At 39.6% G+C, this 27,935-nt stretch overlaps 2 protein-coding genes across 3 annotated transcripts in view; one reads left to right on the top strand and one right to left on the bottom strand.

The window, feature by feature from the left end:
- Positions 1 to 23,713, top strand: part of DEK (DEK proto-oncogene) — a 36,635-nt gene extending 12,922 nt beyond the window's left edge. Inside the window, exon 7 of the mRNA XM_015854738.1 lies at positions 23,018 to 23,713. Within this exon, the coding sequence (XP_015710224.1) occupies positions 23,018 to 23,038 (21 nt within the window). The 3' untranslated portion in view covers positions 23,039 to 23,713. The remainder of the gene's footprint in view (positions 1 to 23,017) is intronic.
- On the bottom strand, positions 12 to 27,920 carry KDM1B (lysine demethylase 1B). Of its 2 annotated transcripts, XM_015854734.2 has the most exons (22): positions 27,854 to 27,920; positions 27,663 to 27,729; positions 24,527 to 24,629; positions 23,564 to 23,688; positions 21,600 to 21,689; positions 20,700 to 20,811; positions 19,501 to 19,617; positions 18,549 to 18,587; positions 17,269 to 17,473; positions 15,929 to 16,113; positions 14,850 to 15,026; positions 14,039 to 14,113; positions 13,091 to 13,228; positions 11,466 to 11,637; positions 10,312 to 10,439; positions 9,111 to 9,242; positions 8,739 to 8,813; positions 7,738 to 7,854; positions 6,667 to 6,792; positions 5,157 to 5,279; positions 3,484 to 3,636; positions 12 to 2,905 (listed from the first exon to the last, which is right to left on the bottom strand). In XM_015854734.2, exons 3-22 carry the CDS (start codon positions 24,614 to 24,616, stop codon positions 2,822 to 2,824), a joined length of 2,463 nt encoding a protein of 820 aa, XP_015710220.1. In that variant the 5' UTR covers positions 24,617 to 24,629; positions 27,663 to 27,729; positions 27,854 to 27,920; the 3' UTR covers positions 12 to 2,821. The 2 variants fall into 2 exon arrangements, with proteins under 2 accessions (XP_015710220.1, XP_015710219.1); XM_015854733.2 differs by having other exon boundaries at positions 27,663 to 27,906.
- Positions 27,921 to 27,935: the final 15 nt, after the last annotated feature.

Below are 27,935 nucleotides of genomic sequence, written 5' to 3'. Positions count from 1 at the left end.
CCACAACTGCCCTGAGGATACTTTCCAGTTTTATTCTGCTGCCATAACGTAGTCACACAGAAGAACTGAAGTGTAACAGATCATGCTCTGCATTCAAATATGTTTGATAACATTTAAACAAATCTGCTCAAATAAAACATTCCCTAGTTCTTTATTTGCAGGGAATAAATTAAACACAAAAATAAAAACATGTGCATGCTTGCAATAAAATTTGATATGAGTATTTAGAAAACTGGGGGGACGATAAGAATGAAGCCTCAGAACCAGCCTGATGTTCTTATATATTTTAAATGGACATAAGCTAAAATGGAACATACTTATTTTTATTTACTCCTCTAACTTAAGTGCAGCACAACACCATTTAAGTGCCTTAGCACAAAAATAATATACAAATAATTAATAGACAGCCATTGATAAATTTATCATTTCTTATTTTAATGCCATACAAAGTGTGCAGCAGCTAAAGCTAACTGTGATAGCATTTGTTCACGTCCTCCTCTATTCTCCAGAGTATCGTTTATCTACCTGCCATGTTACAGAAAGATTTAAAACCCCAAGAGCAAATTAACGGGATGGAAGCACGTGCCTGAAATAAGCATGTTCATGCAAACTTTTCAGCTGTGGAAATGAAGCTGTGTTCATCTTTCTAGGCAGTTTTTACATGATTTGTTATGAAGCTGACTAAAGTTTTGACCAAGGTCAGCAGAAGCAGTGACTGAGTTTAATTAATGTTTTGAGCTCAGAGCACTAAGCTTGTTTAGAATCATAGAATCAGTATGGTTGGAAGAGATCACCAAGATCCCATCACCCTTGCCAACTTAACCACATCCCTCTGTCCCACGTCTACCCTTTTCTTGAACGCTTCCAGGGAGGGTGACTCCACCACCTCATACATGATAAGCTAGGAAAGAAACCTGGAACTCAAATACATACAGCTTTCAATCTTCCCTAGTTAAGCTGTAAATGAGACTGTGATATGTAGAATTAACAAAGTGCAAATCACTACCGAAAGTGAAATCTTATGTTTGATTATCTTTTATCAAAGGATTTTGCCTTGCTTCGTATAGCCTCTAAATTACAATTTAATATTTGGAAATACTTTTAAAACTGTACATTTATGCCTTTATGTAGAGAAAAATTAGGCACAATTACACTTTTCCCTATTAATCCGCGTAATTCAGCTTTAATAAGCAGAACAGAATATATATCTGAAAAACATCTAGTTATATAAACATCTTCACCTTGTAAATCAGAGATTAAATAAAGATATTTAACAATATCGTTGCTACTCTAAAAACAAATTATTAGGTATTTTAAAAGAATTGCATTTATTCAGTAGGATTTTTCTTAACGTTGCTTTTGTTTTTTTCTAGTGATACAGCTTTATGGAAATAAGCACTGTTAAAAGCTAAAAAAATCTTGCTGTGTCACTCTTACATGAAGAGATCAAACTATAACAAGAAGGGGGAAGAAGAATAAGTGCTTACTATCCTTCCAGAAAACACGAGGCAGTAAAGTTACACGGAAGGTATGGCAGAACAGAACTAAAAGTTGCTTCTAATTTTTGTTTCCTATGAATACTGTTTTAGTGGAACAGTATTACAACAGGTATCCTGGTCGTGCCTCTCTGGCTTCTACTGAAAAATATTTTGTCTTCCCTGTCTCATGGAAAAACTATTAGGTAGATGCTTAGCCCTTACTGAATAACCCCCTCAAGTTGTTTATTATAATACTTTAATAACACACAAAAAAAACCAAACCTTCAAAGTGCATGCTTCCTTGTTTCAGCCCTTCATCAAGTGTCAATATTTTTCCTCATTCATCCTCACTTATTTTTTAAATACGAAAGCTGAATGAGCTGTTAGGAACTTACAGTTCTTTTCTTCCCCACGCTGTGCACTTGTAGCAGTAGTTAGTTCCTCTACTCAGCCCTAAGGAATTCAGAGGTTTTTTTTTTAAAGTGATCTTAGAAATAGAGCATTCTCCAGCTATTCTTTTTCTACATGATCAGAAGCTCTAAGCAAATCTAAACTTAGCCCACTGTAACAAGGATTTCTCTGAATTAAGTAACAGGGAGAATATTTCAAAGTTGTTTTTAAAGTAATTTAATAGTTAATCTTTATTTTCAAGTTTTTATTAGCTACAATAACCTATGATTGCACTGTAAACTGTTCCAGCAGTCTGATTTAAAGGAACAAACTTGATATTCCAAAGCCTGGGTGGTGGAGGCTAAGAATATGAGAAATACTGTAGAAGAGGTCCTTGATTGCAAGGAGAAAGAACGATAGCTAAGTGCCTTCCTACAGTAATTCTAGAGTTTGTCTGGGTTATTCAGGCTTTTGGGAGCAAGTTTGAACTCCTCTGAGCATAATCAACCTGAGAAGCACAGTTAGTGGAAAACTCCCATTCTCCCTTTACTAACTGCCAGCATTTTTAATGCTGTATGTTAACTTCATCTTGCTTTAATATGACCTTCCGAAATGAAGATCTGCAATATCATGACTTAAGCCACACAGAAAAGGACTCGCAACAGAAGTTCCATTAAGTTAAGCTGTGGCCAGAGACTCCCATGTCATTCTTACTAATAATACTTTAGATGAAAAGAAAAAAAAACAACGCAGAAAACCAACAATATGCCTCAATAGGGCTTAAAAGGGAAAACAAAAGAAAAAGTAGGAAAAGGAAGATGAAGATTTTATCTTCAGGTACCACATACTATTGAAGTACCACTTGGAAAAAAGGCAGCAGATAGGAAACTTGAAGATAGTTTTACCCACAGAAAACAATTTTAAACATATCTATAAACACAAAAATTTCATCATTAAAATGCCGCTATTTTGCTGGCTTCTCGAACCCCACTCAAGTAAGCTCCTGTAACAGTCTGAGGAAAGTGCCTATTCGTGGCCTGTATTAAAAAAAATAATAGTTAATTGTTACTAGAGCGATTAAAACAGATATAAAATGAAAAGTTCAGATTTTTTTTTACATAGGTGTGTGCCAGTGTCTTAAAATGCTATGGAAGATATAGTTGAAAGAATTTTAGAGGAAAGATTGCTGATTTTTCACAATGCCAAAATCTGCTAATCCAGTCAACTAGAAACAGTAGTTGTCTGTTTTGCTGTAAGCACTTCAGACAGACATGTAAGTACTATTTCAATACAGAATGCAACCATACCATCAGCAGCATACAGCTGTTGTGTTACCCAGTAACAGAAAGATAATTTGACTAAAAATACAAGTGGAGAGTGTGTTCTTTTCATATTCTGCTCTTACTGGTTATGCAGTTCAGTCCCACCCTGATATATATGGTGAACTACCTTTGCTGAACAATAGGAATAAAGAGTGTCAAAATGAAGAAACAGTAGTATATTTGTGTAACAATAAACTTACATGCTACCTCTAAATAACTGTTGGCTAGCGAAAGACAGTCTTTCATAAATAGCTCCCCAGTGACTTTAAATCAACAGTAACAAAGATGCTTACCTCACCAGCAAAAAAAATCGTTCCTTGGATGTCTTCAGCTATGATGTCATAAGCTTCACCACTGCCCCCTGTTTTTACAAAACTGTATGCCATCTGGAGCCAGGGGTCTTTGCTCCAGCGAGTAACAAAGAATTTCACTGGGTCAGGAACCTCCTGTGTAATTAGAGTGAAACTTACATGCTACAAAGAACAGCTCGTGTTTATATAGCTTTCCATAATCCTTAGGGAGTATGCAGTATAATTATACGACAGATTGGATTAAATTCCTGAATTAAATCCTAGTTTTATTTATTACGGCACTAAGCTCTGAAGATAATTTGTTTGCTAGAGTTGGCTGGTGTTTGAAACATTACAGTCCCTCTGTTTTGACTGCAACAAATACAGATATGTATTAAACCTAGAACTACAAAGTAAAAGAATTCCCCTGTCACAATAATACATACTCTTGCAAACAGATAGAATACCAGCATCGATGTAATTCAGCACATTTGTGTGCATGATGTAAGCTCCCTGCATCTTAACAAGATGTAATAGTTTGTGAATTCTAGTTTAAATCTCAAAATATAATTTCCATTTTTGCAGATGATTTTATTCCAGCAAAGAAATAAATTAACTTGTCTAAAATCAGAAAATGAGCTGGTTTGAAAGCCAGATTTAGAGAGAAACAAAAAGAAAGTCTACAATTAAGCTGTGATTGTAATACTGTGTGTTTTTTGTCACGTTGCAGTAAGTAGACAGAAATGCCACTGGTCGCCTCCTGCACAGCTTCTGGTATCTACAAATAGATAATTCCATTCAGGGCACCTCCCAAAAGTTCAAGCAAGCAAAACAATTGCAAACCAAACAGATACATATGGCAGGTTGCACAGACATCCCAGAAGGAGCTTTTGGTATGGCCCTCAAAGCTACCTTGTCTTTGAAAATCCTGCAGTGCTGTCAAGAGATGGCTAAAATTCAAAACTGTGTTAAACCACGGGGACAAAGACATGAGAATCATCCTTCTAGACTAGACCAGCACCAAGCTGAAGACCTCTTTGCTGCCTGTATGTTCTGATGAGGTGAAAAAAGCAGGTATGTGGACTTACATTGCCTGCAATTCTGGTAATTGTAAAGCTGTTACCAAAAGTACATTTTCTCGGAAAAGAAAGGCTTTCAGATGGCAAAATTTTTCCAAGACCGTTAGTCCCAACATCCTAACCATGAATGTTAACACTGAGCATTCCTTGAGACCTAACTGTTATCAATAATTTAGCTGTAAAATATTATAGAGTTCAGTAAACAGAGTGAAAATAATGTTCAATGAGAGTCATCTGCTTGCCCCAGATTTGTCTGATTCTCCCTTTAGCGTTTGTCCTGATGAGCTGGAAGGGGAAGCAAAGGAATTTTTACCTTCAGAGTTTCTTCAGAGTCAGGATTTAGGACCTTTGAGTGATCACGATGCCTGTAGCTCTACTACAAGGCATCTCTGAAAGGGCTGTTTCTTACTAGGAGAATAACCTTCCCCTTACTCAGCATCTGAATTTGGCTTTTACCATATCTCAAAAGAAGCATTTCCTCAAACACACAGGAAAAGAAAAATAATCTAAAATATCAAATGTTTTCCTGTGTATCATGAAGCTTTATGTCTGTTGCCACATTCATTCACATCTTTTAAGAGAAACGGTTTTTCTTACCTGCTCCTTAAACAGCTCTCGAAGTACAGTCATACACTGTTGTAGTACTTGCTTGTCCTCTAGATTCTTAATGGTTGTCACAGCATCTCCAGTGACCACTGACATTAAAATGCTTTGTTTGCCCTAGAAAACAAAACAGTAACATAGAATATCACTTCACATTTTTCATTTTAATTTCTAGATGAAAGCAGCTCTGATTCTTTAGAACAAAGGCTTCCTGTTCTTCAGTGTTTATGTTCCAGTTACTAACATCCTTTGATGTCTTGTTAATGGAAACCTGTATCAGGACAGTCAGCCCTTCTAGGAATTAACTGAAAACTCCCTGTGTACCTATTGAAAGGTTACACCCAAAAATTTGACCTTTGAAACAAACCTCTCAAACTCCTGTGCCAAAACTTTGCATCAACTCTACTCCAGTTTCAAAAGATGGTAATAGAGATGATGAGCTATTTAAATACTAGCTAGATATGTTTTGGATTTGAGCCAGTGCTGAGATCTTAGCAGCTGATTTTGGCCCAAGAAATGAAAGCTCAGTTCTTGTGGTGCTTCCTTTCACTTCAGAAAATCTGCTATGATTCAGTAGTTTTAAAGATTAAGCAGTAACCGTGGAACACTATACAGATTCTCAAATCCTTTCATGAATTCTCCCTCTTTTATCTATCCAATAAATTCTTCTGTTACTAAACTTGACAGCTTTCAGAGAATAGCTATCAAGCAAGTTAATAGTTGTATGACTGTTTCTGAAAGGCATCAGCATGCTGAATCTCATACAGAATGAGCTCATAGGTATTGAGGAGATGACAAGAAAGCTATATGGTAAGTCATATACAGCTATTGATATTTCAGTGACGTAGCACAATATTGACAGGGTAGTTTCTTTTCACAGTAAGCCATGAGGTTCCAAAACAACTTCTAATTATTGTCAAGTAGTAATCAGCACTTGTTAAAGCATGAAGAATGTTAAGTGTATAGTGTGTTTGCATGGAACTGTCAGGGAAGGGAACCAGAATGCCAATACATTGGTTTGAACTGGTTTTGAGACTGACCCTGCAGACCTCACATTCAAGTAAAACCTAGTACTTGTCTTCTGCAACTTCACAAAGTCATTTAGGCCAATGCAAGCCAATAAGTATTAATAAGCCAACATTGTCCTTTCTAGCTGGTTTAAATAAAGAATCGGAACTCCTAAACTTGAAGTAACAGGCAGACTTTTCCATGTCTGTTCATCTGTAGTCAGGTCTAACACACTTGCTTTCAGAGTAGCTTTGACACTAAAAATATTAACATACTTGTATATTGTTTTGTACCCAGACCTGGAAAAATATCGTCATTTACTACGAAGGAGTGTTAATCAGCTTTTTCTTGATAAATAAAAGTGATTCCACTTCAGTTACAAGGAAAACAAACAAACAAACAAAAAAGGAAACTTTCATTTTTCAGTAATTATTGCATTTAGATTCCAAACTGAATTTCTGAAGGGCCAGCAGAAAATACATATAGAATATGTTACCTCTGGATCCATGTCATAGAAAACACTGAAGAGTCCACGTTGGCTGGAATTGGGTGGAACATGGCCAAAAAAATCAGCACCTTGAATTTTACTGTCCCAAAATCTATAAGGAAACTGCAATGCAATCTAGAAAGAGAGACAGATGGAATCAAAGAATTTCATAGCATGTCACAAAATTCATAACCGTTCTAATTCTTTTTCCTTTTTTTTACTTATTTTCAACACAGTTCTCTGAGGGATTTTCAAAAATATTATATAAACTGAAGTCTCTGAAATTGAAAACGCACAGAATTCACCATAAAATTCGCTATGGAAAATGCTCAAATTTGGCAGAGTTTTTACAAACCTCATGCAGAACTCAGAAGTCCCTTATAACAGATGAGGATCGTTGGATCTTGCCTTTTAAGTTAGTACATTGTTATATATTGTTTTTGGCATTACTTTCATTGCTGCTTTATTCTAAGCACAGAACTTATGAGGGATCTTTTCAGGAGCAGCTCTCTTTTTCCACTAGGAAAAGGGATCTTACAAGCTGGTCAAATAAACAGCTTTTGGTATTCTTCCAAAACAATTCATGTATTTCCTAGGTCAAAATAAACCAGGATTAAGCGTATTATGAGAACTTTGGAAAATCTAAGATCAGTATGAAGGCTTGCTCAAAATTAGGTGCAAAAAAGATTAAGCTGTGAAGCAATTTTGTACCGATTTCTTTAAAAGAACACATTTGAGGTGGGAATTCTAAGAAATATATGTGATCTCTGCTGACTTTGTAATATCTGTCATTGTGATGGTAGGGAAAAGAAATGAATGCAATTACTTCCACTGAATTTCTCTATCAGTATAGAAACAGAAAAAGTAAGCAGCTCAGCAAAACAGTTTTTTCTGCGCTTCCTTCCCCAATCCCCTCTCCAAAATCACAAACAGCAGACACCTCACAGAAGATTTTTGGCTAGAGGATACAAGTAAAACCGAATGTGGAAGCAAACCCTGAGAAACTCCATAAAAGCAACAGGGCCAAAGCAGAGAATATCTCTATGAAAAGGAAATGAAATAAGATCTGAATTTGCTTACCTTCTCAATGACTCCTGCTCCCAAACTATTAATAGCTTTAATTTTTTTTTCTGACAGTGGAGGATTGAACTGAATGGCATTTTTCTGAAGAAGGGCCAGTGGTACTGTCACTAATACCTGAGGGAAATCATTACAGTCACAATTGCAGCAAAAGCCGAATGCTCTACTTAAGATTAATAGCATCCTCTATACTATCTTGAATTATTCATGCATAATACTCACCAGATATCTTAACATTAGTGTCTGATTTTACTGCACGTTAATGGGAAACACATGCATTACATTCGGGTGAGAACATGTCCCTCAGTTTTCTGCTTTTTAAGTCACAGACTTTTGAATTGCTTGTGTGAGTGGCAAGCTATGCTGGTAATTTTAATACATCTCATAGGCTGTAGTCAATCAGACCATCAGATTAACAGAAATTCTTTTTGAAAGGGGAAAAGTTCTTCCTTCACAGATTCCCTCCCGTTAAAACCGGCTCAGTAACACTGGTGATGTCAATCCTATTTTGATCAAGTTCAGATATAATTTTTAAAATGATACCTAAAACATCATTTTTTCAGCACAAAGCAAATGAACATATAGGAAATAAGGGTGACTGGGAGGTAATAGGTTGTTGAGTCCCACATCCTAAAGGAAAATATTTCAAAGGGCAGATCTGCATGTAAAAAAGGGGTAAAGCTGAGTAGGGGATGGAACCAAAGAAACCATCACTTCAGAGACCAGATGAAAATCTACGTGCTTCATATTTTTAGCTTTACCTCTGTAGTTCTTAGTTATTCAAATCAAGTAGTACTCAAAACTCAAGCATGTTCAATGAAAGAGATTCTAGGGCACCCAAATACAGACCATTAGAATGTATGAGTTTTCTTTGAAGTGTGAGAAGTTGGAATAATTAGTCTTCTGTGGAAGGGGAAAAAACAGACAAAAAAAAGGTGCATGTACTGTGGAAAATACTGTTGTGTTCTCCAAAATCCATAAGCTTAAAGCGTACTGGGTACCTTTTGTGTCCTCCACACAGTTCCATCTGCAGTAGTGAGCTGTACTTCTTCACCAGAATAGTCAATACTCTGTACCTATTGCAATACAAATTGGTATAATAGTTTAGACTGCAAACCTAGGATGCAGAAATACAGCTGTTTTCAGTATCACAGTACATTAATATAAATAGAACTACTCAACGCTAATGGCAACATCAACAATTTAATTTCTCATTAGTCAGAAGGTTAACAAAAGAGATTCTCTCTTTTCTTAGAGGTAAGTTGGAATAATTGCAGCTCCATATTTGCCTGGTCAAAAAACCCTCGAAGATATGATTGGGTATGTCAAAGTAAAGCAAGACAGGCAATTCCATCAATATTTTCCAGACTTACTGGGGAATTTAACCGGATGTCCAGCCCTTCAGCCAACTTATCAATGACAGTGGAATATCCCACAGTTAGAAGAGTGTGATCTCCAGCAAACTGAGCAAAAAACTCATTATGGTCCCATGAGCGTGCAGATACCTGTGGACAGAACATAACCCAGCTGTCTCTACTGCTAAAGTGACACAGGTTCCAACAGAAGTCCCATAAGTTAGAAGCCACCCTGATTCCCTCCATAACTTTGCACACGAGAACATATGGCATTGCTAACAAAATTATACAGCTTATTTTCCCAAGGCCACTAACTGGTTTAAAATTCATGGATTAAGTCATAATGTGGCTTTGCCACCAGCAAGTAATTTTTAGCTCTGCTTAGGGTAGGAAAAAAAAAAAGAAAACAGGGAAGTAGTAAAAAAAATAAGGCGAATTGCAGTGACTACAGTGTGCTTACTTCAGTTTTCTCTCTAGCAAAGAAGTGAGATTTTATAGCCCTAAGATTTGGAATAAAAATGAAGTATTTCCCAGTATGAAGGGGGCAAACTGATATTAAAAATAAATAAATAAATCTCAGTAGAATTTATCTTCACAGGTTCTTCCATGATTGCTGTCACTGACATTCTCTCCCCCACAGACTCATAGTACAATAGTAATATTTGCACTTGGCAGTCATCACCTGGCAGCGAAGCAGTTCTCAAACTGCTATTAAAATGACAATTCCTATCGCTGCAGTTGCATTCACACCGTATCATATAGTCAACAGAACACCTAGGAGTGGTGAACTGGGGCCCACTGTCATGGTGTTGGAACACTTCAGAAGTTCAATGCTTTTATTCTCAAGATACCTAGTGAGGTAGAGAAACACCTCGTGTTTTTTTTAAACACAAGTGAGAAGCAGAAGTCACACGCCACATCTGAGAAAGAATAACTCTCCTGTGAATCCTGCCACCCAGAATCTCAGCAAAACGCACTGTTCCTCTGCACCATCTACTTTCAGCTTCTGAAAGTAAAGAGGAGTTCATTGCAAGTGTGAACTCCCATTAGGTTACCTAAAGAGGTGCTGGAATTTATGTCACAGTGCTTTTGAAGAACAGGTTAGGGATATAGGAGTAACTTGGGGATAGCTGATTAAGGCCACGTGGGCTTCTCAATGTCACTTGAAACACTATTTTCCACAGAGCTCAATCATGTCAAAAAAGCTGTCAAAACTCACCTGAGAGAGATTGCTGCCACAGGCATACTCCAAATTACTGAGATGGAACTGTAGTACTTTTTCTTCCAGCTCACTGAACTGGATACCAGACTCCCGAATAAAGGCTTTATAGATCTCTTGTATTTTCTCTGCAAAATAATATGTTTCAAATAAGGACATATCACAATTCATTGGAAGTCCTACTGCGATTCAGTATTCTCTTCTCTAGATGACAAGATTTTCAGGCTTGTTTGTACTAAGATGTTTTTCTTCTCCTAGAAAAACCACAAGATCTTTCTGATGATAACATACAACTTTGTTGCTTAAAGATGGGTTTCCCTAGTAAAATATTTTTTTCTTCAAAAAGAAAATACAGCTTCTGGAAGATAAAAGAAAAACTATAGAAAAAATACTAAGTGCAGCAGCATAGCTGGGATAGTCAGTTGAGACAGGAGAGACATTAATTGCTTCACTGTCATTAACATAACGTTGAAGATATTTCGGGGGGAAAAAAACCCAGCACTTCAGGGTAACAGAATCCTTGCAAATAAATCCTGTTCTATTTCAAACAAACAAACAAGATGAGGAATTTGATCCACAGTTCACGGAAGAGCACAAAGTTACTACTTTTGTCTTATTCATCCCATGCTGGAAAAAGATTTGGGATACACCTACTTCTGAGCAAGTTTATTTGTTGTTGAATGTGCTTGCATGCTCTAAGTGATAGGCATTACCAGCAGAGAAGGGACCATTCTTGCCGTTGAAAGACTTTGATCAGGCTGTTATTTAAACAGATTACTCATAAAGAATAGGAGTTACAGCTAGCTGCAGCCTGCTTCAGCAAGGAGCAAGCCTTTTGAACTGCAACTGCCACTTAGTTGTACTGCAAAAAGCTACACCATTAAAACAAGGTACTGCACTGAAAGTCATGTAGTATTTACTAAAGCCTTAAAATTCATCCTCCTTAGAAGTTACAAAAGACCTTTTGGTCTATGAGTATACAAGTAGTCAATTGTCCTCAGTAGAGCTAGGTTATCACTGTTGTATTAAAGGTTAGATGTGCAGCCATATACTTTTAAAAATGTCTGATGTAAAAGGCATTTGAATATAAAACTAAATTCTGACGGTTACGAGCACAGCCAACATATTCACTTTTGAATACATCTCCCACTTACCACCAAGAGGAACATCTTGTTGCTGGGTTTTATCTTTTCTCCACTCAGAGACAACATCTAGGATGGCATTGAAATGAAAGTCCATACGTTTATCAATAGTGGGATCTGTTATCCTTCCACCTTCCTGGATCAAGTCACATTTCTCCCCTAGTTTGTGCATTTTAATGCCAAGCTTAAGAAAAAGACATTTTATTGCTTTTTAAGTATGGAAAAACTACAGTGCCTAGCAGCTTAAGGTTATTTAAAGAAAGGAGAATCCCTCAGATTTAAATGACATCAATGAAAAAACATCCATGGTCTTAAATAATAAGTCATATTAACTCAGGCTCTTGTGCTCTGGAATACCAACAGCCCTTCAATCTCTAAGTTGTCCACAAACTGCTTTTCCCCACTCTTCCATTTATTTTCTATATCAGAGATTCCTTGAAACCTCATCTCCAACTTTCCTGTCAAGGCATGGGGTAGCACAGATATGTGTCTGGTATCAAACATAATGAAGCAGTTTCTGTCATTTTTCCTTCACTTTATTTTTTAATCTCCACTAAAATTAGTTCTTTTCAACAACTTTCTGACGCCCGATGGCCTGCCTAACAGTTCCCTGCAGTTCAGGCATCAACAGGATGCATCTTGCCAATTACTGCCAGTTTCATTAACAAGCAAGCAAAGAAAGAAATGGTTTTGAATTAAACCTAGTATCTTTCTCTGCGTGTCCAACTCACAGCAAAGAATCATTACATTCTACACAGTTGGTCTGGAGATTCTCCCTAGGGCCCTGTTACTAAAGTGCACTCCAGTGTTTTTCACATACCCTTGCATATCTCTAGGATGTTGCTCCCCACTCCAGATCTCAAGATAGAGTTATACTTTGCATGAAATATGACATCAAATAACCACATAAGGCAAGTACGCAACATGTAATTCAGAAGTCATTGCTCCTCACCTCATGACTAAAGTGTGTTTTAAAAAAATACTAATAATAAACCCCAACATTTTTATTCTTCTTGACACTATAAAACAGCAAACAGTTAAAACAGCATGGGCTGGATTTACATGCCTCTCTGAATAAAATCCATATTCAAGTCCCACTGGGGGAAATTCTGCTTCCTGCCCAATAAAAAAAATCAAGCTGTGTTTTGTTTGCAAAAGTATCTGTTAAACATATTAAGCATTACTTGTTCAAAATCAAACTAGAAATGCAGAGGCCAAGCAAAGGCAAGTCTATAACCGAGCTGTGTATTACAATAGCATAGCAATACCCTACCACAGTAAAGCGTATCTCAGCTCTTAAGTTCTGTTTGCACTAGAATCAGCAGTCTGCCAGGTGCCTCTTATATTTTTATCTCTAAAAAAGGGAGAAAAAAAAAAAAAAAAGGAGTTTCTTCTAATTTTGAAGCTGAAGCCGCCTTGTTTTTCTCTATGTAATGTGCCTGAAACCATTCTGCAGCCCTTCTCTGTCCCCATCTGTCACCAAAGATAGGACAGCAGCGCGGAGTTCACTCAAAACGCAGAACAGTGTTTTAATCATGCCATGAAAAGAGACTCCCACCCTTACCCGCCCACCCACACCCAGCTTCTAACAACAGTTTTTCCTTAATGATAATGCACGACCACGGCAGAGAACCCACTTGCTCACACATTAGTGCCATTGGGTTGTTGACACATCCATTGACGATCTGTGCACCTCTCCCAACAGTGACGCCTGTGAATGTCTTATCGTCCCACACTCGGCCACCAATTCTGTCTTTAGCTTCTAAGACAATGACCTACGACACAGTGCAGTTCAGTAAATGGTGAGATGTGGCCAACTCCAGAGCAAAGGGGAAAACAAAAGCAAAAACAGAAGCAAACCATCAATTCTAACAACCTTCATGCTTTATTTTCTTTTCTTGGTATAGGCTATTTATACATTTTAATCATTATTTAAAGGTTACCCTTTGGGATATGTACGTGTATGTAACAACTGACATACTTCAAGAAACAATCCCAGTGGAAAATTTAGAAATATTTTTAAAAACACTGAAGACATTATCCCAAAATCAGAGTTCAAGGCATGCTGCAGGCTTTTAAACCCAATGATCTGCTTGCAGCATCCGCCTAAAGACAACTGTAATCCTTTTGGAGAAGTTTATTTCAAGGGTATCCCAAGAATAGCTCATTTTCATGTTTATATCATTCATACTTACTTCCTTCAGCACCCAGACTCAGGATGCTGGACTGGACAGATACTTTGTCTAACTAAATGCATTTATTCTTATTTGCTTTTATCTGAATTCTTTGAAGACCAACTCTCCAAAACAGCAGTTCCCTTTATCTTCCCTACTCAAACTCCCTTTATCTTCCCTACTCAAGTCTGGATACAATAAGCACTACTTGCTTTGTTAAAATTTAGATGAAGATAAGTTCAGTCTTTAATGGAAAAATTACTCAATAAAACTCTCAATTTTGCCAATTAGTTGGGATGCTCAAGGCTTGTATGTTTCTAAGAATAAGGTTATTTCTTCATTTTGAGGAAGAACGCAACCAAAGCAGAGAAAAATCTCACTTTTCAAGTCACATACTCTGAAGTTTCTTACCTTAATTCCAAAGTTGTGTAGTTGTCGGGCTGCTGCTAATCCTGCTGCGCCAGCCCCAACAACAATGACCGATTTCTATAAAATAAATAGAAGTAGTTAAGAGCTAAAATATAAATGATCACTGCAAATTAGTTCTTCTTGATAAAGATGAAATACCCTCAGATTTCAGAAATGCAATTTTAACTGCAGATGTCTCCATTTCTTTTAACTGGAACAGCTCTCAGACAAATAACACACTTAAATCATAACAATTCCAATCACAAATTGGGTCGATCAACAAAAGCTTTTTATCAATTGAGCTCGCATGCAAAGACACTCCCCACACAGAAATCTACTTTTTTCTAGGAGGTATTCTATTACAGAATACATCCATTATAGACATTTTTGCAGTCTGTCATGAAAAGTGCTAGTTATAGATATATTCCCTTTAATCACAGCTACTGCAAACCAGAACATAATATGAGTTTCTTCACTTATGGAAGCAGTGGTGTATTCCAGGATTAAGGCACAAGAACAACCTAAGCATACTGCATGTTTTTCCCCCACGGTTCCCACCCATCTGAGAAGTGTATGGGAAGCTCAAATCCACTGGGTTGGATTCCATGGATATTGTAGGAATACAAACCTGGCTGGCAAAACTCCCATCTCTGTTGTTTCTGTGAGCACTGAAGGTAGATGAGGACCACATGAAAAGTGTTTGCTTTTAGAAGTAGTTCTGACACAAATGATTGGAGTCAGAGATAACGAGCAACAAAAAATTTCCACGTCATTTTATAGTACTGATAACACAGGGATTGTTACAGCTACTTACGTTGTGGTATTCTTTAGGAAGAAGGTACTGGTCAGTACTGACTGATAGAATCCCTGTATTAATTAGCCCTTTCCTCGTCATAAAATACAGTATCCTCTCCATTTCCTGTACGCAGCGAATACGCACCAGCCCTCGAACAATTATATGGTGGATACATTTTTGAGGGGTAAGAGCCTCCTGTAGAAGAGTGGGGGAAGGGGGGAAGAAAAGCAGCGTTGATAGTTCAATATTCAATACTTTCAAATGTTTGCAACATATTTGAATTATAAACCAGGTGATAAGGGTTAATCATGAATCATAGAGTTGTCTGAGAACATCTTAAAAGCAATTTTTGTGGAAGTTTCTTGCTAGTCAGCCTTACAGAGTAAGGTAATAATTTCTCTCTTTTGAGTTTCCTTTAAATAAAAAGCTAAGTTAGTTTGGAATAAAAGCATAAGTGTAAAAGATATTATTGCTAACGCCATGGTATGCAACATGAGCACGAGAATGGTACTGAAATCTATCCCTGACTGCAGGTGGCAATGCTCATGGTTACATACCATTAAAACAGCCTTCAGAATAAAAGCTAGGTGAATACCCAACATCTTCACAATTATAATGCAGATATCAGGGTCTGAAAGCTTCAGTACATGAAATTCTAGTTGACTCCTGATTTCCTTTATACTAAATATGAATAGAAGCAAGGCTGTATCTAGGAAGAGAGTCCAATTCCTTTGCCTCCTCCCACTTAAGCCCTCCTCATCCCATAGCATTGCATGGGGATATGTCATGACTAAGGGTAGTGGGATGAAACTACAGCATAGGAAGTTCCGCACGAATGTGTGCAAGAACTTCTTTACAGTGAGGGTGACGGAGCACTGGAACAGGCTGCACAGGGAGGTGGTGGAGTCTCCTTCTCTGGAGATATTCAAGACCCGCCTGGACGCCTACCTGTGTGATGTGGTGTAGGGAGCCTGCTTTGGCAGGGGGGTTGGACTCGATGATCTCTAGAGGTCCCTTCCAACCCTACAATTCTGTGATTCTGTGATAGCAGCAGTTGTTATTTGCAAACAAACAGATTAACTTCTAGCATCTCCTACCTTGCAGTTTGTGTACCACAGAGCCAAAATCAGGTTTCTCAAGGCCAAATACATGGTAGGATCTCGTGAATATTCTGGGAACTCATAGAGCTCATCCAGTTCCATGACATCTGGCCTTACACAAAGTGCTTTCCCACATTCATTGGGCTGGTAAAAAGGCTGGAAATATTTGTTCATTCCTGCAACTGAATAAAGACACACACACACACACACAAGAAATAGTCATATTCTGTTTTATCTACTTATCATTTTCCCTTTAAGACAATTCATTGACCTGGCACAGATAAAGAAGCCAGGAAGCATCCCAACCTCTAGCCACTTTTAGAATGATTTCATTTAATATGGCTTTCCCTTTTCTTACTCTCCAGGCTGCGCAGTACTAATTATTGTTGTACAGCCCAGTGTGCCTTGGGCCTGTCAGAGTTTGAGTTCTGTCACAGAAGCAAGCAGTACATGCCATCAGATGCCATCAGATGCCACGACTGGTCCAACATAGAACGGGATCTAAATTCAAGTCTAAAGCCCAGCACTGTTGTATGGGCTCACAGAGTCCTCTGAACTGCTTTCATCTTCAGCTCCCAGCTCCACCCAGAGTAAGCAGTGACTAAAAGTAATCATCTTCCACGTGCAGCATTAGCAGCTCTACATAATGAGGCTGGTTTCCAGTTCATAAAGCAGGTAAATAGCTGCTGAATAGATGAGCGGATTTCTTTTCAGCACCCAAAGAGAACAAAGCCTGCTAGGATAACACAAAAAGCAGAACTTCCCTTCAAGTACTCTCTGATCCAGTTCTGAGGTATATCAGTAAGGATGAGTATAGGAATCCTGAATTATCTTCTTTCATTCTGGACCTGTTTTGCAGATCTCACTCCCAGACTGTCAGTCTCAGAGCTACTGTTAGCAAAAAACTAACCTAAACAAAATCCATGTGCCTTAAGAAATCGAATCCTTTTCTGCAAAGCCTCAAAGATCCCCAATATCAAAACCAGCAGAATTTAATATTGTTATTATGTTATTACAAACCTTAATTTCCTTAGGAAAACAAATGATCTTTTAAGTACTGACATGTTAACCACCCGTTTATTTATATTACCAAATTGCAGGTAGTAATCAAAAAGCCTACAAGGTCTGTGCTTACACCTGAAGGAAATGCATTATCTTTATCTTGCAAATAAGTAAATTACAACAAAGCAGAGAGGCAGTCACACAGAGGGTGTGTATTAGTGCTGAGAACAGAACTGGTGTTTCTGAGTCAGGAGCTTTGTGTGCCTTATAGACTCCTTATAAGACAACAGTCATCACACCTATTTAAGGAACAGAGCCCTGCAGATGGCCCTTACCAGTCAAATTAGGCACGCTCTTTAAGTGCTCTAACTTCACAAGGTTGGATTCACCAGGTAAACGATTAGTGCTGGTACAGGATGGACTCATGCCCACGCAGTCTGGATAATATGCAGCTAGAAAGGGAGCTGCCACACTGTCTTTCAGCAAAGGAGGGAGTATGAGCATGGAGTACCACCAATGGTCTGAAACTTCAGCCACTCTCTGGCCAAGCGGAGAAGTGAAGGAAAGAGGGGAGAAGAGAACACGTCAGTACTTTGAAAACGTTGTAAAATGAACCAATTCCCCCCTCCCTCCAAAACTGACACCAAAAAGCGCTAGAAGTATCCATCTCAGATTTGCAAGTCATAAAGACATTTTCTCTCCCTCTTTCCCTGTCCTCAGCCTGACACAGAAAACAAGCAGTATTAACCTCAGAAACTGAGCTGAAATTTCATAAAGTCCACACCCACGTGGAAAACAAACAGATGAGACATGCCACGACAGTGCCCCTATGCCTTACCAGGCCCTCGATAAAACATCTACAGTTGCTTGTGCAACCAGAAATCTAAACTTAGAAGTCTAAACTAATTGACTGGTTTAATATAAATTCTGCTATCCTCATCAAAGACCTTCTAAAGCCCTAAGAAATGCTACTGATTCAGCCTTGTTTTACAAAGCAAACATGTATTAAGGAAACAAAACGACCAAGCAACAGTCAACAGTAATTATGAACATGTTTCCTGAGACAGAGGCACCTCAGGTACGCTCGCCAACACTGGCTTATCATATTATACTCAATCTGAAATGTGAGGTTACATGATCATAAAACGATTGCAACACCAACATGCATCAAGTATTATTCGTACTAGGAGGTAGAGGAGAGAGAAAACATATTTTGGCATTCCTGTGCACTTCTCAAAAAGAAGAGGCAAGCTTGACTAAAGATGGAAACCACCTCGAAGAGAGGGAAACTGGGGATGGGGATGTTTATTGGAAAACTGGCAGCTGGATGCTGTTTCGCCTGATCAAAAACAGGAATCAGGAGTGAACCTCGTATCACTGGCCACAACTCAAAGACAGCAAGAACCACCTAAAATCTAACTGGTATAGTCAGGGAAGTGAGGAAAAAAGATAAGAAAGTAGAAGGTCCTAAGCTCTGTTGCAAATAGAGTGTCCTTTGCAAAATGCATAAATACTGCCACAATAGGCCAAAAGACCAAGAAAAGGAAAGATGTATGCCATGCTTTGGGTTTGGTTTTGTATTCTGAACAAATGAGGAGGAACAGCTGCTACTCACCAAGTCCTCAGGCATGGAACATTGGTCTGAGCCCTCCGTCTGAAAGAAAAGTCAATTGAATGAGGGCTATTCTTACACTGAACAACAAAAACTAAATATAAAACAAACTAATTTGGCTATGGCATATTTCCTTAAACCAAATAATGCATTCATGTTAGCTTACTGTAGCACAGATGTTTGTATTACTAAAAGTAAATAATAGAGAAACCTATAGTTAAAAACACAACACACACAAAAGAAAACCCAGAATATACCAGAAAATATTTTCATTCATTGAATTAAATAATCTCTACTGATCAGACATTAAAATATGAGTCTTATTCCACAAAATGGAGTGAAACACTAAAACAAATTGGAAGGGGGAAAAAAATATATGGGAAGACTCTGCATTTTTCAGAGAGACTCTTCCAGTCTAGACTAAAAAAACAAAATTCCTTAATTTATTTCAAAGGCATCATGAAGTTCCAAGATGAAATGTTACAGTTTTTACTAAGAAGATTCTGTGGCATTATAAGGACTCCTTTTCAAGAGTTACCTTCATGCCAAAGCTGAAAATTCCCCATGATAGAACTTGTTAGAAGTTACCAAAACCTCACTGAGCTTTTCGAACATTTTCCTCAGTAATGAGCATGGCTTGACAAACTAAAACTAACACTGTGGTACGTGTCTACTTTGTATATTCTGATGAGCTCTTCATAGCTTCAGAATGGGTGATTTTATAATTGACTACAGACAGAAAGTATTTCAAATTCTTCTTTCTTGATATTTTTACTCAGGATACAGAAAAGGCCAAGCAGCTTGTGGGCCCTTAACCATGCAACTCTGCAGGCCATTGGGCAGCGTGTTTTAGATCAGAAATATTAAGCAGCCAAGGAAGAAGTAAATAATGTCTGCAAACAAGAAAAATCTACTTGTTACTAGTTTCCATATGAGCAAAAGTCTTCTGTGTTACCTTGGTGGAATTGTTTAGTTTCATACCACATTTGTACGTTTTTGCTATTTGCGGTGTCAGCTGGATTTCCTTTGTCAGCTGACGCCATTTACCACACTCTGGCTTTGTACACTGCACCTACAAGTCAGAAAACAAACATGTTTTTACTTGTTACTGACTGATTATAGATAAGGTTAATGAAGCCTAGATAACCAACTGAACGAAGGTAGATGTGAGGAAATTCTTAAACGCGGTTGTTAAATTCATTCTCTCAGGTGTAAGACACTTTGTATATGGTAAGTCTTGCACTGATTTCCTAAAAGACTGAATTTCACCACAGAACCTAACCCAAAATCGATTCAACACCCAGTTACTACTTCAGTGGCTTTTGCAAGCATTGCTGCAAAAAGTATATCATACACTACTTCAATAGACTTCATTGTGGCCTTCCAGTATTTGAAAGGAGTGTATAAACAAGAAGGAGAACAGCTGTTTACGAGATAAGACAAGGGAGAATGGTTTTAAATGAAGACAGGGGAGGTTTAGGTTAGATATTAGGAGGAAGTTTTTGACACAGAGGGTGGTGAAGCACTAGAACAGATTGCCCAAGGAGATTGTGGATGCCCCATCCCTGGAGGCATTCAAGACCAGGCTGGATGTGGCTCTGGGCAGCCTGGTCTGGTGGTTGCTGACCCTGCACATAGCAGGGGGTTGAAACTGGATGATCGCTGTGGTCCTTTTCAACCCAGGCCATTCTATGATTCTGTGATAGATTTTTTTAAACTTTATCCCATTCACATCTCTCTTCTACTCCCTTCAGCATGGAAATACAAAAATCAGTGCTTTGCAAGTCTTTCAAGAGTCCGCTATAGCTGGTATGCCCCATTTTTCCCCACTAAGTCTTACTGTATCTGAATACTATACATCTTAGCTGCTACTTTAAGAAAAAGCAGAAGAAAGTTGTTCTCTGTGAGATTTGGAGAAGGTGTCCAACAATGGAGCAGCTGATCAGAATTATTATCTATCACTAGCCCCTGTAAAAACTCAGCTGACCTGCTGCCTGATCATACAATATCAGAAAGTTTTTCAGTTCAAGAAAAGAGAGGATGGGGAAGACAGGGCAGGGGAGTTAATTTAAACATCCATTCAAAACTGTATGCCTTCACAAATAAACATCACATTGAAATACACCGTATTCCACAAATCACCATCCACCTTACCCAATAAGGGAGCTGCTGATCAGCCATGAAGGCTTTTGGGCTGGGCTCACTTTTCCCATTACTAGTCCAAATCCTTTTCCAGGCAGTGTATTTCTCATAACCATCTTTATGGCTAAAAAGAAAGAGAGAAAAAGGCAAGCAGTTAGGAAACTGAATGATATAGTTCATTTTAAGCAACAGTGGTTACTCTAAAATTAAACATCTTATGTAAGGACTGAGAAATAAGGCTGAATAGAATCCTGTATTTTTCCTATTAAAAACAAAGCAAGTCCTGATAGCAATAAAGAGCATCCTGGCCACTATATCCTCTTGGTAATGGGCATAATTCCCAGAAGTTAAAATGGGGACTGAGTTACAGCTGAGTTCATAAGCACCCAAAAATCTCAGCAGAGATAGACTCAGTTCCCACAAAAACAGAAAGGAGCCTGGAGCCCAATGCACTCCTTGACCCTGACCTGAGTCTTCACAGTCACTGAAATGAAAGCAAAACCTGCTTGCTGGCTTTGGTCTTACTCTGAGCCAAGTTCTCTCTCCTGTGCTTATGTTATAAAGTGAATTTACTATCTAAGGGTAAAACAGATGTACTTAGAAGTACTTAAATCTACTCACTTCTTTTAAAATTCCCTTATTTTAAGAGAGGAAAGCTTTTGAACAACAGCACCTGTAGAACAGCCTAGGTAAAGTAACTGGTTTTGCTCACGCTACATGTTTATGCTGATGGTTAGTCCATATAACACCTGCAGTTTCAAAACCAATATCACTTGAAGCATCACTTCAAATAAAGCAAGCACAGAGGATAAACCCTCGTATTATACACAAGTATAAGAGGTCTCTTCACTCGTATCATCTGTCCAATTTTAATAAGCACTGAAAAGGCACAATCTTAATTGTCAAATCTACCTTCGGTAGTAGTGGTCAAAACATTCATTGCAGAAGTGCTCCCCACAGGAAAGATGATACCATCTCGACGTATACCCATTTTTAGCACATCTGAAATGCAGAAACACAGAAATAGCTTTATGGTGCATTTCAAAAACTCTATTCATAAGAGCACATTCTAGAATGTGAAGCAAATATTCGGGACAAGCCAGGACATGACGTTACGTTCACGAAGGCTGACTTGCACAAGGCACTGCAGTTATTCAAATAACAATAACGAGAAGATCATTTCAATTGTCTCGGAAACTTCCAGTTCCCAAGCGAAGCAACACCACATGCAAAGGAGGCAAAGTACACACAATAAGCGGTTTTATAGTTGGCCTGGTTTCCAGCAACCTCTCTCCAACAACGGCCCACTGAGCCCTGCTTTAATACCCCTTAAGTAGACACTTCCTGATCATGAAATAGAGTTGTTTTTATAATGCCTATTGTGACACACAAAGCAGTTTCCAGATGCGTAAGGCAAAGTCACTCTCTGTAAGAACTTATCATTTCTTTACCTTTTTTCATTCTGTTCTGGTATTGGTACAGGAGCGGGAGGGGGGTCATCTTGATGAGTGTTTATCTTGTATGGGCAATCAATCGATTCACAAATCATTACAATATCCAGTCCCCAGAACAGCTGACACGACCATATATACAAATCTGAACACTAAACAGATGTTGCCTTTTTTTTTCCCCACGTGACCAAGTTGGCTGCAATTTTATCCCAAAGAGGGAAAACCTTAAGGAAACCCTTACGCATTCTGGACTTTTATTCCTTATTACTCTTGGAAATAAATGTCCATTAGCAAAGGTTATATTCGTTATGAAAAGCAATTGCTCTTCACTTAGAAAACTCTCATTAAAATCAATGTAATGACTCAAGACAAATGTAGAAGGTGAAAAGCAGTGACCTGAGGTACTAATTGAAATAGACAGCGGTGAAATGATCTCATCTCAAATAAATAACATTGAAAGCATATGTTATAGTGGATATGTATATACTTATATATATCTGTACGTAAAATATAAGATCGATCACAAGATTAAGATAATATTTTTTAAAAAGATTACACAACATCTGTTGTTTCATATATATATATATATACATATATATATATATATAAAACATCACTAAAACTGCTTTCTCAGGTACTCCTTTCCCCTAAAAGTCTCTCACACAACTGCTGAAACACTTGGCTTTCCTGTGACAACATTTAATTCCTGCTAACAAAGAAGAACTCTCATAGGTAAGTAAATGAGGCACTGGAGTATTTCACATCATTGGAGACTAAATAAAATGAGGAAAGTTTGCCCAATTAATGAGAGAGGGAACAATGCCATCTAATCACAGTCTGCCTACTGCATAATGAGGTCTGATATGTTTCTTTTTATAGATACTGAACACACAGTACTGACGAGATGCATCTCCAGGGTCAGAATGCAAACGGGCTGGCATTAGCACACTGCAAGTCACAAACAACTCGAGAACGAGGAGTTCAAAGAAGTAGGATTGTCTCCCAAGTCCTAAAATGTCAAGCTCAGAGCCTCACCTCGGACAGCAAAACATTCCAACAACAACAAGAATTTCTGCAGTAAATGGCAGTTTCATTTTCCGTCTCGAAAGCAAGTTTAGCTTCCTCAGGTTACACTCACATGCTCTTGGTTTCACAGAAACAAGGCGTGTTCCAGAGGACACCATTCATAGCATCAATGGGCTTATACTAAGCTGAAGATACACTCTACTTACGCAGTAGAAACTTAACCAGAGGAGCAACAACCTGTGACACTTTCCTGGCATCTTGAGGCTGGTATTAGTGCCCCTCAGTGCTCCCTCTACACTTGTAAATGAAGGGATTTTTCAAAACGTGGTTAATAATTTCAAACTTCAATAGCAAGCTTAGAAGAGTCCATGAAAAAAATGCAAATAAACATAAACAAACCTTTCAGCTGCGCTGGCGAAGCAAACGGGACACGTTGCGGTGCATCCAGCTTTCTCACATTTCCTGTATTTCTTTTCTGATGCATCATCGTCATCATCTGTTGCCTCAGCTGCTTTCTTCTTCACCTAATAAAGAATAGCTGAAATCTGACCAGAAATGACACAGATGTGTTTTCTAACGGAGGCATTCACACAGTTCTGCAGCTTGCAGTGTGGCATTGAATGCTATAAAGGACACAAACTAAACTTTCTGAACCTGCTGTGAAATAGCTGCAGTGTGAAACAGCTGTCAAATTAGGGCATTATTTTATATCTCCCACCCCCCCCCCCCCCCCCCCCCCCCCCAAAAAAAAAAACCAAAAAAAAAAAAACCCCAAGGAAACAGAACAGTAAAGATGGAAATATCATTTAAAGCTAAAAATGACTTGCCCTTGCTTAACCAATGCCACTGAAGAAATTACAAGCAAAGCCTCTGGTTTAAATAATATTTTAAGCTCCATCACATACTAATGAGTCAAGCCTGGGAGTTTAGCTTATTTCGCCTTCAGAAAGTCTCTACTTCACATACATACTGATATTAATTAGCCATGACTTATCTCCGCCTCAAACAAAGTACTAGGGGTGGTTTGGAGGACATTTTTTGGACTCCAGGTACAAAACTGTGTACCGAATGCCTCTTACGGGCTTCAGAGATGCTGTGTATCACATTGATTTGGGTCTTGGACAGCCTGGTTAGGCTGCACAGAAAGCTCTGCTTGTATTTTTAACACATCATGTATTTTTAAGTTACAGTGAGCATTTGTCTCTTCTGGATACTGTTGATAAAGAAGAAGCTTTGCCTATTTCTTCATAGAATTAACTGCAAAAACGTTCTGTCTCTGCAGTATCCACAGTGAAAACCTCTTTCTCTGTAACCATTAACAGGAAAAAGAAAGACATAGGAGTGCCAAATTGTTATAAATACCTGTCTTCCAGAACTCCTCAAAGGAAGGCTGTCTGGAGACTGCTCTGAAGAACATGCCTTTTTCTTTGTCCGTACCCTTCCAGCTGACATTGTATTATTAGACCTGCAAAGAAAAAAAGTAGGGAGCAGTTAAGAAAGTAATAACAAATGGTTGAATTTGCAGAGCTGTCCAATCACCTGGGCAGTACGGCCACACTTAGACTGCTGCTTCTGTCAGAGTAACCTGGGCGAGAATCTGTTCAGCCTACCTATTAATTCAGGATGGATACGGAGGTGGCACTGTGGGGAAACGAACAACAATCTTATTTTGAACTAAATTCAGAGTTAAGATTAGATCCTTGAGTACTTCTTGACAGCCTGTTCCAGATCAGCATACCCTGGATTTCAGTAATCTGATTTGCATTACATGATGATCTGGACTGGAATTAGGGTCAGCAAAGTGGGTAGACTTCAGTTCACAATGTGAACTCTGAAATCCCAGCCTTCACAGTGCTCTTCCCATTGACAGCTGATTTATTGGAAACGAGATCTGTATGGTACAGCACTTTTCCAAACAACTAAGAGATGTTCACCACCAAGTGAAACGTAAGTTCCAAAACTTGGATTGTTTAGACCAGAGGAGACTCTGGGGAGAACTTATCACTCTACACTTACCTGAAAGGAGATTGTAGTAAAGTAGGGGTCAGCTTCTTCTATGTAACTAGTGATAGGATGAGTAGTAACGGCCTCAAGTTGTGCCAAGGGAAGTTCAGGTTGGGTGGGAGAAAGAGTAGTTAGGTGCTGTGGTGGGCTGCCCTGTGAGGTGGTTGAGTCACTGACACTGGAGGTATTCAAGAAACATTTAGATGTTGTACTGAGGAACATGGTTTAGTGGGGAAGTATTGATGGCAGGTGGATGGTTGGGCTGGATGATTTTGGAGGTATATTTCCAACCTTGGTGATCCTATGACTCACACACCCTCCTGTGGATGTGCATCAGAATTTAGGGTCTAAACAACAGCAGCTGCATTGTGATGTTAGTTAACTGGGAGATCACAAATGCAGTTACTAAACTGCTTCAGGAGAGAGGATCTACACCACAGGATAGATCACAGAATCATAGAATGGCCTGGGTTGCAAAGGACCACAATGATCACCCAGTTTCAACTCCCTGCTATGTGCAGTGTCACCAACCACCAGACCAGGCTGCCCAGAGCCACATCCAGCCTGGCCTTGAATGCCTCCAGGGATGGGGCACCCACAACCTCCTTGGGCAAATCCATACTTGTATTTAACCAAATCCCTGGGAACAGGAAGAAGGCCGCAGTTCGTCATGTAATCTGGAAAGCATGGAGTATGAGAAAGTATGCTGCAGAAATTGGAAAGCATATGTAAAATGTTGTAATCAAAGGCGTTCTTTCTGCTGGGATTAAAATACAAATAAAAATAGCCTGCAGGAAGAATTAAATTTAAATGCACTCCACCGCACGTAAAGGAAGCAGACTACAGCACTGAATCATGAATGTTATTTTGGTGTAATAGGGATCAGATTGCAATTTTTTGTTAGTATTTTTTGGTATGTATTTGTACTATATCTGGGATTTCTTTCTTTTGTTTCAGGCTGCATTCTCTTCACTCCAGCTGACAGCATGGAGTGCTAGCAGTGGTTCAGTTCACAAATTCTCCTAAGTAAAGGTAGCAGCAAGAGAGAAAGGGAGTTGTTACAAGGTCTCAAATGAAGACGATGTAAATCAAACCAGCGGCTGCTTTCCTCTGCTCTCCAGGTAGGAGGAACTGATGTGAGTGCAGAAAGGGGAAAAAAATACTAATCACAGGATATCCACATCTGTGAGAAAGTAACTGAGTTCAGGAAACCAACTCAAAAATTAACTCTTTTACATGCAAACATCACATGTAACCAGAGAGAGAAAAAAAACAGATCTTTTATTATGCCAAAATACAACAGCAGTCCACTGTAGCTTGCTACTGTACGGAGGCTGTGGTTGGAGAAGAGAAAGATGAGTGCCACTGAGATGGCATTTCCCCAAAGTACCACATCAAGCCCCAGGAAATGAAAGTCGGGTTTTGCTGACAGGGCTGTCCAGCAGCATGACGGTCACAGAATAACACAGTGTTTTGTGTTGGAAGTGCCCTCAAAACCCACGCAGCTCCAACCCCCTGACATGGGCAGGGTTGCCACCCACACCAGCTTAGGCTGCCGAGGGCCCCATCCAACCTGGCCTTACACACCTCCAGGATTGAGGCACCCATTGCTTCTCTGGACAGCTGTGCCAGCGCCTGAACACCCTCACAGTGAAAAATCTCCCCTGACATCTTGTCTAAATCTTCCCTCTTTTAGTTTGAAACCATTCCTCCTCGTCTTATCAGCAGTATACCTTTGTATCACCTCAGTCACCTCAGCCTCCCACCCTCATACCCAGGTGGGGGGCTGCAGGCGGTCAGAGCCCATCCCAATAGCAGAGGGGAGTAATACAACCCCTTGTACATGGGGCTGGGGTTAATCAAGAAAGCAGTCAGTGTCCACTGAGAAGTGTGGTGAAAATATTATCGGTTGAGAGGTCTTCCCACCTTGACAGGCAGAGGGTAGATGTGGGGAAGCACTGATGTGTTTTTGTCACGGATGCTGCTGGACGGGAATGAGGCAGAAGGTGGAGAAGAGATGGGTTTGCAGATAGAACTGCATTAAGGCCATTGTTTCCAGCTGCTCTGCCTTCGCTTCCCCTTCCCAAAGCCCTACACCTCCCACACCCACAGCTTTTTCAAGACCAGCGGACACTGCCTACTTCGCTATGCTGTATGCGACTCTGCGCACCCTATCATCGCAGTGCCGGAGGAAAGAGACCCTTTAAAGGGGAAGGAGACGCATATCCTACACTGTGCCACATTCCGTACCACTTCAACCCGTAATGTCCGGCCGGTGCGGGGAGAGTTGACAGCAAGTTTGTAGTGGAGTCGGGGGGTGGAGGGTGGAATTAAAAAGAAAGAAAGAGAAGAAAATAGAAACCACACACACACACGCAGCCCACACCCAGGAAGCGAGAGCAGCCGGTGAGCCGCGGCCGGGCGCAGCCCCAACGCGCTGACAGCGGCCGCCCCGGAGCCCCCGCGGCCCCGACAACGTCCCCGGGGCGCTCACCTCGGGGTCGGCTCGCCCGGGGGCCGGAGAGCGCATCCACGCGTGGCCGCGCCGCCTCCTGCTAGAGCTGCAGCGGGGAGAGAAGGGGGGAACGATGGAGGGGAGGGCGCGGCGGTGAGCTCGGGGGGGGGCTGCGCCTGCACCTGCCCCGCAGCCGGGCCGGGGGCCGACGGGCAGCGGGGCTCACTCACCGCCGCGGCCATCCCCAGCGCCATCCTCCTCCTCCACCTCCTCCTCCTTCTCCTCCTACCGGCGCCGAGCGCCCTCAGCCCG

Source organism: Coturnix japonica, chromosome 2 (genome assembly GCF_001577835.2).
Source record: "Coturnix japonica isolate 7356 chromosome 2, Coturnix japonica 2.1, whole genome shotgun sequence".
NCBI lineage: Eukaryota > Metazoa > Chordata > Aves > Galliformes > Phasianidae > Coturnix > Coturnix japonica.
Note: the sequence above shows the minus strand (reverse complement) of the source record. Positions and strands in the feature narration are given on the sequence as shown.

What these genes read in the sequence shown, in the direction of transcription:
- KDM1B (XM_015854733.2), bottom strand. Translation starts at nt 27,877, where the DNA reads ATGGCGCTGGGGATGGCCGCGGCGGTGAGTGAGCCCCGCTGCCCGTCG. An exon ending in ACAAGATGTTCCTCTTGGTG is followed by an intron (nt 10,440 to 11,465) that starts GTAAGTGGGAGA and finishes ATTATTTTGCAG; the next exon opens with AGAAAATACAAGAGATCTAT. An exon ending in GAGCAGGAGTCATTGAGAAG is followed by an intron (nt 6,793 to 7,737) that starts GTAAGCAAATTC and finishes CTCTCTTTCTAG; the next exon opens with ATTGCATTGCAGTTTCCTTA.